At 37.0% G+C, this 16,766-nt stretch overlaps 3 protein-coding genes across 3 annotated transcripts; 2 read left to right on the forward strand and 1 right to left on the reverse strand.

The window, feature by feature from the left end:
* The first annotated feature begins 6,005 nt into the window (after positions 1-6,005).
* On the forward strand, positions 6,006-6,484 carry LOC101305836. Its single transcript, XM_004295791.1, has one exon. The coding sequence runs from the start codon at positions 6,006-6,008 to the stop codon at positions 6,432-6,434; it is 429 nt and encodes a 142-aa protein (XP_004295839.1). The 3' UTR covers positions 6,435-6,484.
* Positions 6,485-10,809: 4,325 nt separating this feature from the next.
* LOC101306127 lies at positions 10,810-11,298 on the reverse strand. The gene has a single exon (XM_004295792.1). It carries the CDS (start codon positions 11,296-11,298, stop codon positions 10,810-10,812), a length of 489 nt encoding a protein of 162 aa, XP_004295840.1.
* A 3,633-nt stretch (positions 11,299-14,931) lies between these two features.
* Positions 14,932-16,738, forward strand: LOC101306418. The gene is made up of 3 exons (XM_004295793.1): positions 14,932-15,594; positions 16,046-16,300; positions 16,397-16,738. Exons 1-3 carry the CDS (start codon positions 14,932-14,934, stop codon positions 16,736-16,738), a joined length of 1,260 nt encoding a protein of 419 aa, XP_004295841.1.
* Positions 16,739-16,766: the final 28 nt, after the last annotated feature.

Genomic DNA, 16,766 nt, shown 5'->3' on the forward strand with positions numbered 1-16,766 from the left:
GGCTATTAGGACCTTCAAATTTGCTAACTTGACCTTACTCTATTATGAATTATTAAATGACATATTTATCCTCTTACACAATGACTATTAAGGACACTAATTAAACAAATTTATTCTCTCTAAACTTTCTAATTCAATAATAATGGTTTGCATTTTATTACTTTCCTTATTGATTTTTATTTTCTAGTTTTACCACATACTTATTAAAGCATTTATATATTTATATTATTATACATGTCACATGCATATACAAAGAGAAAAATATTTTTACACAAATTATAATCTATCAATTATTAAAATAATTTATATCATGAGGTATAAAAACAAAAATATAAACTTACAAAAAAAATAGTATATGTAAAATAGAAATACAAAGTAACAAAAATATAGAAAAGTTCATGTAAGAACATTCTTTTGATAATCGATAAATACTTGAGACACAATCCTTGTTTTTTTTAAATTTTAAGAGAATAGTATTCTTCATTATTCGAATTAATTTCTCTCAAAAATTGATGTCATTGAAAATTNTTTCTTACAATTTGATCAAAAAATGAATGTGTAGTGATATTTTATGCAAAATAAAAAATACAAAAAAATCAAGAAAATCAAGAAATCAAGGTCGGAAATGGAGGTTTGCGTTAAAAAGAAAAAGAAAAAATTAAAGAATGGAACATGCAAAAAATAAAAATAAAAATAAAAATAAAATAAAATAAAAATTGGAGGTATAGTGAGTGAATAAGAGGTGTAATGTGTAATATATTAATATATATGTGAATTACATAAACAACGCTATTTTAGAAATTTAAAAGGAGGTTTAATGAGCAAATGCTTGTATTTAAAAGTAAAATAGACGTGTAGAGAGAATGAGATGTATACTGAGTAAATTTAGAGGTCCCAATAACCGCATTCTTCCGATGATTGCTAAAACCAATCAAGTTTTTAGTTTATATATTGGAAGTATGGAAACGAAAAGACAAGAACAACCTCAAATCAATATATTAGTTCGGACGTTTCTAATTAGCTAGTTCTATGAAAAAAATTGGTATCAAATCGGAATTAATTAAAAGTAGGATCATTTGGCATGGTTTCGATTTTTTTCATGAACCGACACGAACTTGAGCCTAGCTAGTTGACATTTAGCATATGGTTTTGTACACAGCACATATAGACGCCGGGATCTGTTCCCAATCCTTCCCAGCTCACAGATCATAGAACTAATTAATACATCGATCAGGTGCTTAATTGTTTAAGATTTTAGATGATCATTATTGAAGGTAATTTGGTCTATTAAATCCTACTTGTCTAGAAGAAGACGGATCTTGACCTCCCAGGCGTCATAACCCATAAAATTATAGTGGTGAAATGTGCAGAAAGAGTTGACCGGAATATTCTCTTCACTGGAAGTCAAGTCAGATTGTTCATGCTTTTCCCGATATAGCACTTCTTATATTTGAATAGATTTTCTAATTAATTGTTTTAGAATTGGAGCATACATGCATAATTTTGTAGCTTTATTAATTTAAGTTATGTTGTTCTACAATGCAAGTAATAAACCATTCACCATCGGGGAGGAGCCCTTGATATGATACATGCATGTACATATAATACAGTAACGTGCATATAGTAATTTGTTCTAGTTAAGTTATGTACCATTCCAAGTTATATATATATATATATATATATATATATATATATATATATATATATCCAAATGATTTCATGTAGACACTGAATCAAACTTATTTGGAAAAAAGGTACGTTATAAATATATGTATTTTTATCACATATTGTTAGGTTTGGTGTTTAGCCCTCCATGGCAATGGTAGCTAGAGATATTATGCATGACATGAATGCATAGAGTTATTAGTTTGTGCATTCATGGTGATAAGTTATGCATGGAATTGATGCATAGTTAAGTGAGAATAAATGTATGGGATTAAATTCATGATATATATAACTTTTAGTCTTCGTAGCTAGGGAGTTACATGGAGATAACGGAGATAATGGGGAAGATGGAAGGTTTGGTCATGGTCATGAATAAGCATTGATAGAGTAACTCTAGAGACTTCTATCAAAGGCCATAAAAGGTGAAGCTTGTGTTGAAGCAAGCAAGGATAGAAGAGAACAACTCTGAGAGAGGTTGAGTTGTGTTCAAGAGTACTAATAACTCTTGGGGTAGAGTAATCTTCTAGGTTGAGAGAGGGTGTACAAGAGGTGTTATTTTAGATACAAGGGCTTGGGTTGGGTATAAACTTGAGTGGTGTAATCTTGTACTTGTGTAATTCTCTCATTAGTGAAGGAGGTACTCTTCGAGGACGTAGGCAAGTATACTAGCAGAACCTCGTTAAATCTTGTGTTCTTCTTGGCTTGTTTATTTCTTCTTTCCATCTAATTTCTAGCACTTATATATGTGGCGGGGGATCAATTTCCCAACACATATTACAACTTTGTTGTTGTGAGTCGAACTTACAACCTCCTACTTATTAAAAGGAGACTATGTCACTAGACCAAATGATACTTGGTATATTATAAATTTATTGATCATTGAAATTGAAACGAAAATTAAACGATAGAAGAGTATAATACTAGTCTCTTGCCAAATTTGCCGAACAAAGGGACTTATTTATGCGAAAATGTGCTTACTACATTCCAAGTTTTTTTTTTTTTTCCACATGATAGAACTTTTATAAACAAATAAATCGGCATTTTTGGAGTTTTGACTATCGTAGTAATTAAATTATGGTTACGTATTCTCTCTCTCTCTCTCTCTCACACACACACACACACCCCGTAGTTTTCCACTTTTGTGGCGGCTTTAGGGATAATAGCAGCGACAACGGGTTCGATGATGATAGCCCTGGCTGGATTCAATGCAAGCATCGGGGTGGTTATGGGCACCTTCTTTCTCTCATTCTTCTCCTATCCCGGTTATGGCAATGGCATTGAAGGCAGGTTCATTTGGGGATGGGGATCTATGATTCTTACTAGTGTGGCTGAGGACTCAGGCCATAGGTCTGTTAGATCAGTGATTTTGATTGGTGGTTTTGCGTCACTCGACAATAGTGGGACTACAAACGATGGCTTTCGACCTGCTGTTGCTAGGTTTGTTGGTCAAGGCCATGGTTTTCCAGTTAAGGTGGGAAGAGCATGTCAAGCCGCGAAGGTTGATGGCAGTGGGATGGTGACTGTGATGACGTCATTGGTTGGATTGTCAGTGGTTATGAAAATGGCCATGCTTTTCAGGTCGTTGATATCCAAGATAGCCTCCTGGTGTTGTATTGGACGGCGATGACGACGTAGCGGTGGTGACCAAACACGTTGCGGTGGTAACCAACGGCGGATGGGGACTTGAGCTTCATGGCTCTCTCTAGGCAAATGTGGTTTGGATTAGAACATTGGTGTTTTAAGATCCTTTCAGGTAGGTTGGATCCTTGGGATGCCTCTTGTGTGTAGGGTGATCCTAGCTAGAGGCTCGGTTACTACTAGATGAGCTTCACTCTAGGGTTAACAACATAGAAATTATTTAGGTTCTTCTAGGTAGTTTTACATGGTTCAATACTTACGTGTCCCTTGCAGGCGGATTGTGTTCATGTTGTTCTCCAACATTATATTAATATAAGACTTGACGTCCCTTTGATAAAATATATATATATATATATATACTTATACATATATATGGCCCTTCCATTGAGAGATCTTTATTTTTGGTCACTTTTAGGGATAGACTCATACCATTAGATCTGTCATTTAATGAGGTTATATGGCTGAGATTAAAACAAAAAGTTACACACTTTATATCAAACCTGGACCGTTCAAGATCATTAAAAATAAATCGAAGTTTTGAATGGGTTAACCATCACTAAATTATCAGAAAATTTGTAGAAATGATATACTCATATAACCCAATGAATTGAACGGTGTAGATGCAAAAATTTGATAGAGAAGTTGGTGTAATGCCCTATCCTTAGAAATAGTCAAAAATAGGGATCCCTCAATGGAAGGGCCGTCATATATATATATATATAATGCTGATCAAGTGCGGACGTCTGCACCTGATCAGCATTGTGTATATATATATATATATATATATATGAATCTTTGAAATTTGACTATTAAAATTTGATAAATGAATCTTTATTATATATATAAAGGCCCGATCAGAGGCGGACGTCCGCACGGGCCTTAAAGTGCGGACGTACCTCTGTTCGTCACCATCCGGCTCCGACGACAGCGCGCCTCCACCTGAGCGAACTCCAGCAGCGTCCCCGATCACTTTCCATTCCCGGCGAGTCTGCCAAATTCCAGTTTTCCGGCGAGATCACCTAAAACTTCAAACAAGATCGATCTTGCTGGAAAACTGAAATTCGGCGGACTCGCCAGGGAGGGAAAGTGATTGGGGACACTACTGGAGTCCGCTTGGGTGGAGGTGCATCGTCGTCGGCGCCGGACAGTGGAGAACGGAAGGACGTCCGCTTCTGAACGGATATATATATAGATACACACACATGAAGTTACACACACATGAAGTTTGGTGTAGTGCTCTTACTATGATACTAGGAAAGCACTAACCCTAAAGCCGATGTACAAAAGATTCAAAGGTGTCTGAAATTGGGATATAGGTGCAGGATACAACTTACTGTCAATAATCAATAAATTTTTCAAAAAAAAACTTACTGTCAATAAACTTTGCTTTTGATCAAATACTGCCCTTCAGCCCTTGATTCTTGAGTGTTACTCAATATCCCTATATTCTTATTTCTTAATTACTATAGCTAGCTATAAGAATATTCTTCAAGACATTTAAAAGAATATATATAGGTATAAGATTCTTCTTTCTAAGAACGGTAAGAAAACTCCTAGATGTTTATTGATCAAAAACACATACATGAAAAGGTCCTCGAAAATTTGTGTCAAATGTTTATACAAACGTACGTCCTGGCAGTTTATTTGCTAAGCCACCTAGATGTGTGGCATAATTACTTGTTCTACAATAAACGTGTAGTAGATTAATCAAGTCTTCAGGGCTAGTTAATTCCAATATTGCATTTACAAGTTTGATTTATAAGCTGTATAGAGACCCTACTTGGAGCTAAAGCTAGTATAAAAAGAACATGTCACGTATGCATAATGTGTATAGTGTGCTTGCTTCTTTGTGTAACAATATTTCATTAATGCCAGTCCCTTTGCTTCGCCTAAGAGCACGCCTGAATTTCTTCAGGTCGGCTCTTCCAGCACATTGGATTCACATCTATCGGGCACTCCATATGGTCAATGGGGATCAAGGATACAAGTAATTACCACTGAATTCTGATGAAGGTAAAAAGAGGTTAGGACTTGTTCAATATAGGGAAAATCTGATGAATTTGACTTCATTATTGATTAGGCGATATCAGCATTTTAGAAACAGTAATGATTAATTAGACTATATCAGCTCGTTGGAGACAGACGAGTCATGTATCGAGTCATGGTATGCACAGTACCGTGGTCTATTGTCTAACAATTTAAGCATGAACTCTCATATATTCATCATAGTAGCATGTATTCCAACTCTACGCTAAAGCTGAAACCCTAGCTAGCTATTATGCATTTTGGTGCACTCCAGCTTTGAACGGAGTAAATAGGGTCATTTTCAAAGGAGGGTGCCCTTTTGAATCTGAAATAATGTTTTGAGTGTCCAAATCAACGAAGTTTCTTGAACAAGTACTAAACTTAGGGACTAGAATTCGACCACACTCTTTGCAGCCCATCCCAAAGAAACAACTGCTTTTACCACATTTCCCGCGTCAACCCCCCCTACTATAAACCCCAAGTCTTCCCCCACATTCACCACCAAATCAAACACCTCCTGAACTCCCACCCCTCTCTCCCCCTCCCTCATCATCCCTTCGTCCTCTGACTCTCTCCTCCACACACGACGCAACAACAACCTTGATTTGATCACAGCAAACTCATCAAGGGACAAAGCCATGGAGCTCATCAAGATTATGCTTATCATAGCAACAACCATGGCTTTGTCCATCACTCTCATGACTGTGAACAGGGGCGGTCGTGAAGAAGAAGATAAACCCTCGTTTGTGTCGGAAGAGCACCCACTCTACGACCAAAACAATCTGCTTCTGCCTTCGAAAAGGGTGAGTCGTTTCCTGGCTGAGACTAAGAACCCTAGAGCAGCTGACCATTGCAACAAGGACAACGAGATCTGCGCCTACTTGGCAGAGAGCAACACCAACTCGACTTGCTGCAACAACAAGTGCATGGACTTGTCCGAGGACAAGCACAACTGTGGCGCCTGCAAGAAGAAATGCAAGTACACTGACACTTGTTGCAGAGGAGGCTGCGTCGACACCAACTTCGACAAGAGGCACTGTGGAGGCTGCAACAACCGCTGTGAAAAAGGCCAGTATTGTGTGTACGGCATGTGTAACTATGCCTGATTCATTTCGTAAGGGCGGTGATCCGTTAACGGATTCTGGGTACTCCTGAGGTTTGTACGTAATTTTATTCATATCTCAATAAAAAAAAAAACCACAATAGAAAGAATTGGTGGTTCTCAATTTATAGTTAATTTACTTCGATTATACAGTCCTCAAGTGCTTTTCTAATGTAATGATGTTATTTCGATCTGTTTAAGAACTTAAGGTAATTGGTACCTCAATGTATTAATCAATAACGTATTATTACCAATAGTTAACAAAAATTTTGGTCAGATCGATACTCTTGCATGAATATTACCTTTTTCTATATATGCATTTCTTCTAACATGGCCCGTAGCATACGTAGCTGCATTTGTTAAGATCGAAGCAAGTTTAATTAGGAAGTGCTGCAAGTCAAGACCCTACGCACACTCCTACGTATTTTCATATAATTGATAAGTACGTGATAACTTGATAAGCAAATAAAAATCAAAGAAGCAAGAGCCAGCTATAAACTTCAGGCCGGCGATCCATCCTTGATTCCCTCAATTTTGAATTCCACAACAATTAGTAATCAAACGTGTTTCATCGATGAAGAAGCAAAGAGTCGATCGGCCATAGCATTTCCCAGAAAAGTCGCTGATAAGCACATGCATGACTTCTCTCATTAATCATCCTGTTCACTCATAAATATATGGTCATCTTGCAGCCAAGGGAGGCCAACATATTTAACGTAGAGATGCAAACACATGCATGGATATTCTTCATTCTTCTGTCATCGATCCGAAACTGGAGTATTGGACCATATGATGCTGGTATACATTTTATCATTCTGTATTCCTGTGCAGAGACGATCGACCTATATGCAGATCGAATTCAAGAGATTGTCCGAATTTTAGAAATCCAAACAAGAAATATATAAGATCGGCCAAGCCTAGCCTGAAGCCGTACGTGAAAGGTTTGAATTGTCAGAAGTATAAAGATTGTCCTAATGATGTTCTAATTTTGAATCTTTTATCAAAAATTATCCGCTCATATTCCATATATATGTCCATAAAACAATCCTCAGCTATACAAGCAGATCGAGATGTTAGGTCATAATTAATTTGCATTGGCGCCATAAGGTGTTCCCAGCCGTTAAGCCCTTAGTGTAAAAGACCCGTGAGACTATAATCTTGTTCGGAAAATTCTACAATATGTTAATTAAACAAAGAAAAAAAGAGAGAACACATGATTAGATAAGAATAATTCTACAAGCATATATATAACACTGGTTAGTAAACTACTTAATTAGCGACTCGCTCAGTCATATTTCTCAGTTCGATCTCATCATCACAATGTCAGTCGTTCCTGCATTCAATTCTAGAACTAATTTAGCAATTGATTTAATCATATTTCTCAACTCAAGTGCTGCATGTTAATGATCACGATATATTTGTGCTTGAGATCTACGTACTTAGTATATATGAAAGGAGAACTAATTATTTATCACTCGAGTGTTTCATGATATGTTTTTGATGAGTACGTATACTCGACATGCATGCATGTCTTCTCTAATTGAGTACGTGCTACAATTATCTCAGGGCAAACGAAAGTTCTTGTATGCACCAAGGTTCAAGTGAACCAACTGTTATAATCTAATTTCAGCCTTTCATTTGATCAGCTCTTAACATAGCACTAACATCGATGTTAACACCGTTAAAAAAATTAAAACCTAAAAAAACTAACCATCATAGTAAAAACATTTAAAATTAATATTCAATTTATCATAGAGGTCAGAAGAACTTCTGCGAAAAAGAGTCGAAGAAGCACTACTGCACTAGCCTCTTTTGACCCGAAAGCATGACCCGCTGTAATCTTCCTCGTATGGTCATATAGCGACGGGAAAACCATCGCCGTTTGCTTCGTATCGTGGTTACCGACTTCTATCGGGTCATCGTGCATCAATTAGTCGATGGTGGAGATCGAATAAATGGCCCAAACCTTCTTCAACTCCGGCATTTCGCAGCGAAATCCGGCGACTTGGGTGACGGTTTGACTTGGGTAAGGTGTGGAAATGGATCAGTCCTCCAAGATTTACATGGTGTTAATATTTTTTAAATTTGATTGGATTTTGATGAAATTGTGTTCTGGGTACGTTGCTGCAATCGTGGTTGATGTGCTGAAGTATGAATCACTGATTCTTGAGCTTAAAATTGCCCCCATAAATCAAAAGTAGATAGCTGGTCTGGAAGATGAACTGGGTTTCCTCTGGCTTGTATCATGCATGGAACTGATGGAAGGGGCAATTCTTTCTAGATTGTATCTTACAGCTGTTCAACTTTTCTTTTTGTTGCTAACGGACGTTTGTTCATCTGTTATGGTTCAAATGCACCGTGGTGCACTGAATCCGCTCCGGGGCAAAAAGGCGCAAGAAAAAAAAGACATTAGCTCGAACTTAGTAAATTGAGGAAAATATGTGTTAATTTGGTAATGATTGAGTTTGCTTTGACAATCGAGGATGTAATTTTCAAAGACAGTGCCAGTTATTTTCATGATGTTCGATCAGTTATTTGGTAACTAGTTATTTTCGTCTCCATGAGGTTCGATCAGGTATTGTTTGCTCTCTTGTTTTTTTTTTTTTCTGAACAAATTTAAGGATATAGTGCCTAGCCAACCTCGTTTGAATTCTAAACCCCCGACCGATTCAAAAGAACATGTAAGAAGAAAGAGCAGAATGCAAAGTCAAAAACACAAAGCTCGGATTGATCGATTAGATGATCTGATGATTTAGCTCGATTAAGTGTTCACACTGTTTGCAAAGGCAATTGATATATTGACAGCTCGATCGATCGTTGCAGGTCAGACCAGGAGTATATATATAACAGGTACTAATTGATTAATCACCCTACTACATATAGTGGAAAGTTTGGTTCTCACCTAGCCTATTCCGAAATTCAAACAGAAAACAAACAAGAGGCCGGAGACATGATTGCAATTAGACAGTCTTCAAGAATATATATCCAGACGTTTAAAGTGAGATCTCAGTTGATACTGATTAATGCACCAGATGTCGACTCTTCATTGATACTTAAGCTAGCATACAAGTAATTAATATAAGTACTAATCAAACTCAATCAATCTTTGATTACAAGGGTAGAGTGATAGGCGATTTATTCGCCTATACTCGATCATTCAGCGAAAAAAAAAAAATCTTTGATTACAAGGGTACGTGTCTAGTCGGAAAGTATAAGAAACTACATTTTGGCCATGTGATGAACAAAATCCCCTATTCTTCTTCTCGTACGTACTCGTAGAACCTGCATTACCAACTATGAACCATTAGAGACGATTAAGTAACTTCATACTTCGATCTACCAAAAGATTTTCCATCCACAATTTTATATGTAGGCTTCTCCGATCATAATTTTTATTATCTATATTTTGAACAATCATTTAATTTTAAATAACATATTAGTGCCTGCTAGCATATTTTTTTAGAATGAAAGAATTGCAGTATACGCAATTTAGATACAATTACAGGATATAAGTATGGGAGAGTCAAATTGACAATCTACAACCTAACATGAAAGTCAGGAAACAAGAGTGTACGTCTCACTACGTACTAACGGTGAGAAAGCGGAAGAAGTGGTAAAATGTCTTCACTTCTCTTCATCAACCAAATTTAAAATCTCTTTTATTGAATTACACAAACGGTGATGGCCTCATTAAAATCTTGTTCGTATAAAAACTTAGTTGGGAAACTCTGAATCGATAAAAGAGTACTATGCCACCGACAAACAAATTACAGACATAAAATAATGTACAGTACTCTACAAAGCAATGGGAATATGGAGGCAAATTAACACTAGTCAAATTGTGCCTGCTAGCATCCACTAATAATACAATCTGCTTGCAATTTGGCCGTAGCTTCCACTTGATGACAGAAAAAGTTTTACGTATAGAGGCAAGAAATCCTTCAACTCCCCGTCAACATGTTTGCATATTTACAAGTCCTCAAAACAACATGAATTGATATATATTCTTGCTAACTACATGGTTTTGTCACCTTTCTTATGGCCAATTAATACTTTGTTTTCTTTCTACTAATGAAGCCAATTAACTAGTATGAGCAGGGGATTTTTCTTCTTTTCAAGATCACCCAAGTTGTTCGATCTTCATGAGTTGATCTCCCCTAATTACTCAATTTAGTAAAAAATAAATAAATAGTCATAATTATTGTTGATTAATTGGTAATTTGGAGTGCATGTGTCTAGCTTGCTGTATTAATTCAAATTAATGAAAGAACATAAGCTGAGGATAAAATAAGTTCAATATTATATTTCTTGGTTACATTTGCCAAAAGAATTCAAGAATTTGAATCAAACGTACAGAAAAGAAAATGAAACAAAGAAGTTTATGCATAATTGCATAGGCCGAATGCACAAAAGCCACCATCTTTGCACCTATTGTTGCATCCGCCACAGTGACTCTTGTTGAAAGATGGATTCACGCATTTCCCTTTGCAACAAACCTCACTGTACTTGCATTTCTTCCCACATTTCCCACAGTTAAGCTTGTCTGTTAAAACATTAACACACTTCTTCTTGCAGCAATGAGGTCCTGGGCTTCCCTTAGCATAACATAGTCTGGGGAACTTGTTACAGGTCAACCGCACCGCACGCGCTCTCATCTTTTGCCTGAGAGAGCGGTCATTTCTGTGCAAGAACGAAGAGTTTGATTCAGTTTCGTTGTTAGAAGAGTTCAGAGAATCATCATCAATGGCGAGTTCTTGATGATCATCTTTCTCTTCCTGTAAGGTGATTTTTGCTGCTTCGATATTGATTAGGAAAAGACTAAAGAGGAGAACAGAAATGAGGAAACAATGAGTACTGATGAGCTTCATGGGTAAAGAACGAGAGGGTTGCTGCTGCAGAGAGGTTTTGTGTATGTTGTTTGGGAGGGAAGAGGCTTAAGATGAGAATGGTTTGATTAAGGGTGACAATGGAGGTGGGTTTTTATAGTAAAGTTTACATGCAGATTTTCCCTCTCTGAGCTTGGTGGAGTGGTCTACATACAAATAAATATCCAACTTTGAAATATGAAAGGTGCAGCTAGCTAAGTTAGGTCCTCATTAGTCAATTCAAATGTCAAACATGTTCGAATATTTATCGTAGAGAAGAACATGTCAAACAATATTTCGAAATTAAGGAACACCGCTGGCTATAGCTAGGCTGACATATTGAAACTCGAAAGGCTTCAGAAAACTGGAATGAAGAGAAGAAAAAAAAAAAAAGAAAAAAAAATGCGTATACAGGAATTTTTATTGGTTACAAATGATGCCTAAAAGGCACAAACAAAAGAGAAAAAGAGACTAAGAACTAGTTTATAAGGGATTTTGAAGCTACATAAGATATAAAACTTTATGTTGATAATACCTTATTCGTTAGATTTAATAAACTTTACACAGTTTTGCATGCTTCAAAAGAGCTATCTTTGTACATGTAAAAATCTAAAAACATCTCTAACAACTTCTCAAAATTTTGGACATTAGTATACTTGGTTTATGCATGTTTTACACACTTAATTAGTTTATGCATAAGTACTTTAGAAGCTCTATATATCCCCATATTTTAGGTCAGAGGTCTCTCCATCTTTGACCTCTTATATATTAAACCAAAGACAGTCACATCAATTTGGATAAAACTAGCTATATATAGGGTTTCTTGAAACCTAATTTCGTACCAGATATAGTACAAGGAATTTGGAGTCCTATATTCATGTGAACAATATTGAAGGATTTCGGATATATTGAATAGACTTTCAGGCAAACATTGGCCACAATCCACACAAATAGATTAATCCACTATGTTCAATCAACATCTAGAACTATAGACGATGTGGATTTTCCGCGTCAATCAGAATGAAAGCTTTGACATGTCTTCCTCAAGATATTTGTTTTACACTTGGTGCGCGCGCGCAGCTATCTCAGGTTCGAACCCAGTCTGCCTAATCTGCGCCACCCACCACCCACCCTAGCCTTTAAATTTCCATGCGGGCGTGAGTCTCGATCATATGTCAATTTTAGTGTTTTCAACTTTTGTGAGAGCATGTTCCATGTCGAGAGTTGAGCACCCAAGAGTACTGTTAGAAAAGAGACACAAAACAAGAGAAAGAAAAAGCAGTACTGTCAGAAAAGAGACACAAAACAAGAGAAAGAAAAAGCTCCGATCCGGAGCTAGGTATTGTGGGAATCTCTACGTGTTGTGAGGCTAGGGCAAAGAGAGTTTCTTAGTCTGCTATTTGGGTTAAGAATATACTGGGAAGATGAACCTCACATGAAACACGAGCTCGATTTTCATATCTTCCCTAAAAAAAAAACCATGCTATCTAGGAGCTCTTCTGGCTTCTGGGATCACCTGGATCCAACTTTTTGCAAATGTTAAAACAAGGGGACTTGTCACTTAGTTGTGTTGGTGGCTAGCCTATCTATTTCTTAGTCACTAGCTCGGTGCCTCTTCTCTTACCCTATATCTATTTCTTCATTTTGTCGACCACGTACATGTCGCTTTAGCTTGGACCTTTGATCGAGCACCCATCTTCTTATAGGAATATTTGTCATTGTGACACTATACAAGTGGCCTGGATAGAAAATATCTGAATTTTTAGCTTGTGAATTGTACGTTTGAAGTAGCTTTATTGAATGCCTTTTTTTTGCCAGTAGTCGATGTCCGGGTACTTACAAATTACAAGATTATGATTATCACTTAAAACTAATTAGATACGTGCATCGATCATGCACAATTTGATCGAAGACCGACGATAAAATACTTGGAAAAACTTAACTGCGTGAGTATGATCAAGATATCGATCGACATAGGCCTCTTAAGTTAGAAGTTTTAATTAACCATAGAGTGAATAATTATGTATCATAAATTGTCGAAACATGAGATAATTAGCTCACTTTTGATTCATTGGTTTCCTCATAACTTGATGCCAAAGCGCCAACACTCTCAAAACTTGACCTGGAAATTATCTGGAGTGGTTGGCGATCCTTGAACGTCAATGAGAAAGACGTCGAGATCCGTTCCACTATTTAGCGGAGAGACAAGTAGCTGGGATACGAAGGCCTAACTATATATGTAATTAGAAAGAGTACAATATATGACATCGAGATCCATAAGCATGGCAAGGAAGGAAGAAATTAAAGACGAGCAGTCTAGGGTTTCCTAGTTAATTAGCATCCGTAAAACTCTATAATGCATGATGAACTCCGATCTGAACTCTTATTTAACAACCAATCTATTCAATATTGGAATAAACAAGCAATAATGATCTATCTCATCAGTGGCTTAATGCCTCTAGTAGGCTAGGGTAGCAAGAATCGTAGAAGATTTAAAAGAAAATGGAATTAATTAATTCATCACGAGTCCAATATATATTATATAGTACTAGATAGCAAATTCATATATATTGTCTGCCGATTCCATTGCTTAAGTAGCTCATTGCATGTTTATTTGAATTTTCTTTTTGGGTAAAATATTGTTTAGTCCTTGTGGTTTGAAGTCGACATCTGTTTAGTTCTTATGGTTTTATTTTAATCTGAATAGTCTTTAAAGTCATGACTTTTCATCAAATTAGTTCTTATGGTTTTATTTTAATCTGAATAGTCCTAAAAGTCATGATTTTTCATCTAAATAGTCCTTATGACTAAACAGTCCTTATGAGTATTTTTCATCCAAATAGTCCTTATGACCTTTAACTGAGAAAATTGTCGGAATAACTATTTGGATGAAAAATCATGACTTTAAGGACTATTTAGATTAAAATAAAAACATAATTAAGGACTATTTGGATGAAAAATTGTGACTTTAAGGACTATTCAGATTAAATTAAAACCACAACGAACAGATGTCGACTTCAAACCATAAGGACTAAACAAATTTCAATTTTTTTTTTCTTCAGTTGAAGATCAGAGCGAGGCTGCTCATTATACAGACACACACACAACTCTTAACCGAGATTTCTATTGAGCTTCCTCATCTCATCATTAATGATGAGAAAAATAAAAGAATTCTGAAACGCTTCTCTCGTTTAAAACATTTTGTAAACCTAGCTCTACCTTTGAAAGAACATTTCTTGAAGCGTTTTACAAGCAACCACAACTGAGATCGATATGGGTGCATATATGGTCGTTTCCACTTTCATCGGAAGCACAACGAATCTGATTTTCACACAATACAGTACGTTCCACTTTTTTTACAGCTAGCAAAACCAAAGTGATTAATTAATTAGGACATACTGCGAAGCTAGCAAATATTCCAATTACGTACAGTATCGAAAAAAGTACCTGCATGCGATTGTGACCCGACATGCTGTAAAAAGAGGGTGGTCGATAAATATAAACAACTATTTATTCTTAACTTGTTCCTCAGTCTTACCCAATTCAAAGACCAAAAGGAACAAATCTACTCTCCTCAAAAACAGGTACATACCATACATAGCAAGCAGCTTAGGTTTTTGCAGATTTCCCCCAACAATGTGGTATGCATTACTTCTCATACTGATCGTCTCCTCCTCCTTTGTCCCCACCACTGCTCATAGAACCAATGCTTGCACTCCCATCAACCCCATGAACATCACCAGCTGCAAGAAACTAATCACCTTGGGAGCTGAACTCGGCTGGAACATCCACAACGACAACAAAACCCACATTGACATCTTGTTCACCATTCCAATATCTACAAACGACGCACCAAAATGGGTCGCCTGGGGTGTGCACCCAGGTCGGAAAAGGCCTCAGATGATCGGAACCAGGGCCTTTATCGCCATTTCACAGTCCAACGGGACTTTGAAGGTCAGCAAATACAACATCACTAGTGACACCAAGCTGGGATGTAGTTTGCAGCCTCTTCAGCCTTCCGAAGAATTCGAGGATGTCGTCGTCCAAAACATGACAGGTGAAGTGAAACCTAACAGATACATGTCCATTTTTGCGACGCTTATTTTGCGTCCAGATTTAGCTCCGTACGACATTGAAAGGTTGAACCATGTGTGGCAAGTTGGGTATGAAGCTGATGAGGTTCATCTGGAGCCTAAGATGCACCCGACGGCTCTCCAGAACGTGGATAGCACAGAGACTACAAACTTGTTCAATCGGAAAGGTATCAGCATTGGACATCGCCGGCATCATCTTAGAACGGTAACATGCTTTAATATTACATATTTACATAAATATTAGCTAGGTTGTCGATCACAAAAAGTTTTTTTGGTCATAATTTACCAGTAATGAGCTAGGAAGAGACAAATACGCACGTAGTTGTACTGTACTTGTCAATCTTTTAATTGAAAAGAAGTTGCGAAATGTGGCGAATCTAAAGTTACGTTAACTATATTGACATGATTTAATTTGCTAACTATGGTGAGACATTTCTCTCCAGCAAAGTACTGAACTACTGATCAATACTCAATAGCAAGAAGTAGGTTAAAACACTGTTACGGTGCTATGCATCTATCTTTTTGGTAATTTAAGTTTGCTAAGCACACCCAAAAATGGTGACAAACATTGCTGGTAGTTGTAATTTAGAACCACCACAGATATATACTTGCTATCTTAGTTTTTTTTTTTCTTTATCTCTTTGTATTTGTAACAGGTGCATGGGATTCTTAATATGTTGGGATGGGGAACATTGTTGCCGTTTGGAGTGATTATAGCAAGGTACTACAGAAGATATCCCTTTCATTGTAAAAAGTGGTATTTCTGTCACGTCTCCTGTCAGATCGTTGGTTATATTCTCGGCACGGCTGGTTGGGCAATCGGAATATGGCTCGGACATGCTTCCAAAGAATATCACTTCCACACTCACAATATTCTCGCCATGTTCATATTTCCATTCACCACATTACAAGTAAGACTCTCTTTCGATCAAGAAATTTCAAATGCTATTGGCTTTGCTTGCAATCGTAGATGATGAGTACATTAATGTTTTTGTTATGTCGTCTAGATGATTGCTCTGCGTTTACGGCCCATGCCGACCGATGATTACCGGAAATACTGGGACATGTACCATCATTTTCTGGGATATGCACTTCTGGCTGTGATCATAGTGAACATATTCCACGGCATTGCCATTTTGAAGCCAGAAAAAACCTGGCTATGGGCTTATGTTGGAATCCTTGCGTCGCTTGCTTCCATTGCATTGTGTTCGGAGATTTATACTTGGTGTAAGTTCATGAAATCCAAAATGAAAAAAGCAGCAGCAAACGGCCAAACTGGAGATGCTCAATCTACTACTCAACCCACTACCACAAAAACTTTATCAGACAATGCGCACACTACAATATAAAAGCCAATTGGCGAGGAACAAATTAGTC

This window comes from Fragaria vesca, linkage group LG3 (assembly GCF_000184155.1).
Source record: "Fragaria vesca subsp. vesca linkage group LG3, FraVesHawaii_1.0, whole genome shotgun sequence".
NCBI classification, from domain to species: domain Eukaryota; kingdom Viridiplantae; phylum Streptophyta; class Magnoliopsida; order Rosales; family Rosaceae; genus Fragaria; species Fragaria vesca.

Excerpts from the sequence above, each read along its gene's own strand:
- LOC101305836 (XM_004295791.1), top strand. The coding sequence starts at position 6,006 with ATGGCTTTGTCCATCACTCTCATGACTGTGAACAGGGGCGGTCGTGAA.
- LOC101306127 (XM_004295792.1), bottom strand. The coding sequence starts at position 11,298 with ATGAAGCTCATCAGTACTCATTGTTTCCTCATTTCTGTTCTCCTCTTT.
- LOC101306418 (XM_004295793.1), top strand. The coding sequence starts at position 14,932 with ATGTGGTATGCATTACTTCTCATACTGATCGTCTCCTCCTCCTTTGTC. Across the intron at positions 15,595-16,045 it reads GCCGGCATCATCTTAGAACG|GTGCATGGGATTCTTAATAT; the intron begins GTAACATGCTTT and ends TATTTGTAACAG. Across the intron at positions 16,301-16,396 it reads TTCCATTCACCACATTACAA|ATGATTGCTCTGCGTTTACG; the intron begins GTAAGACTCTCT and ends TATGTCGTCTAG.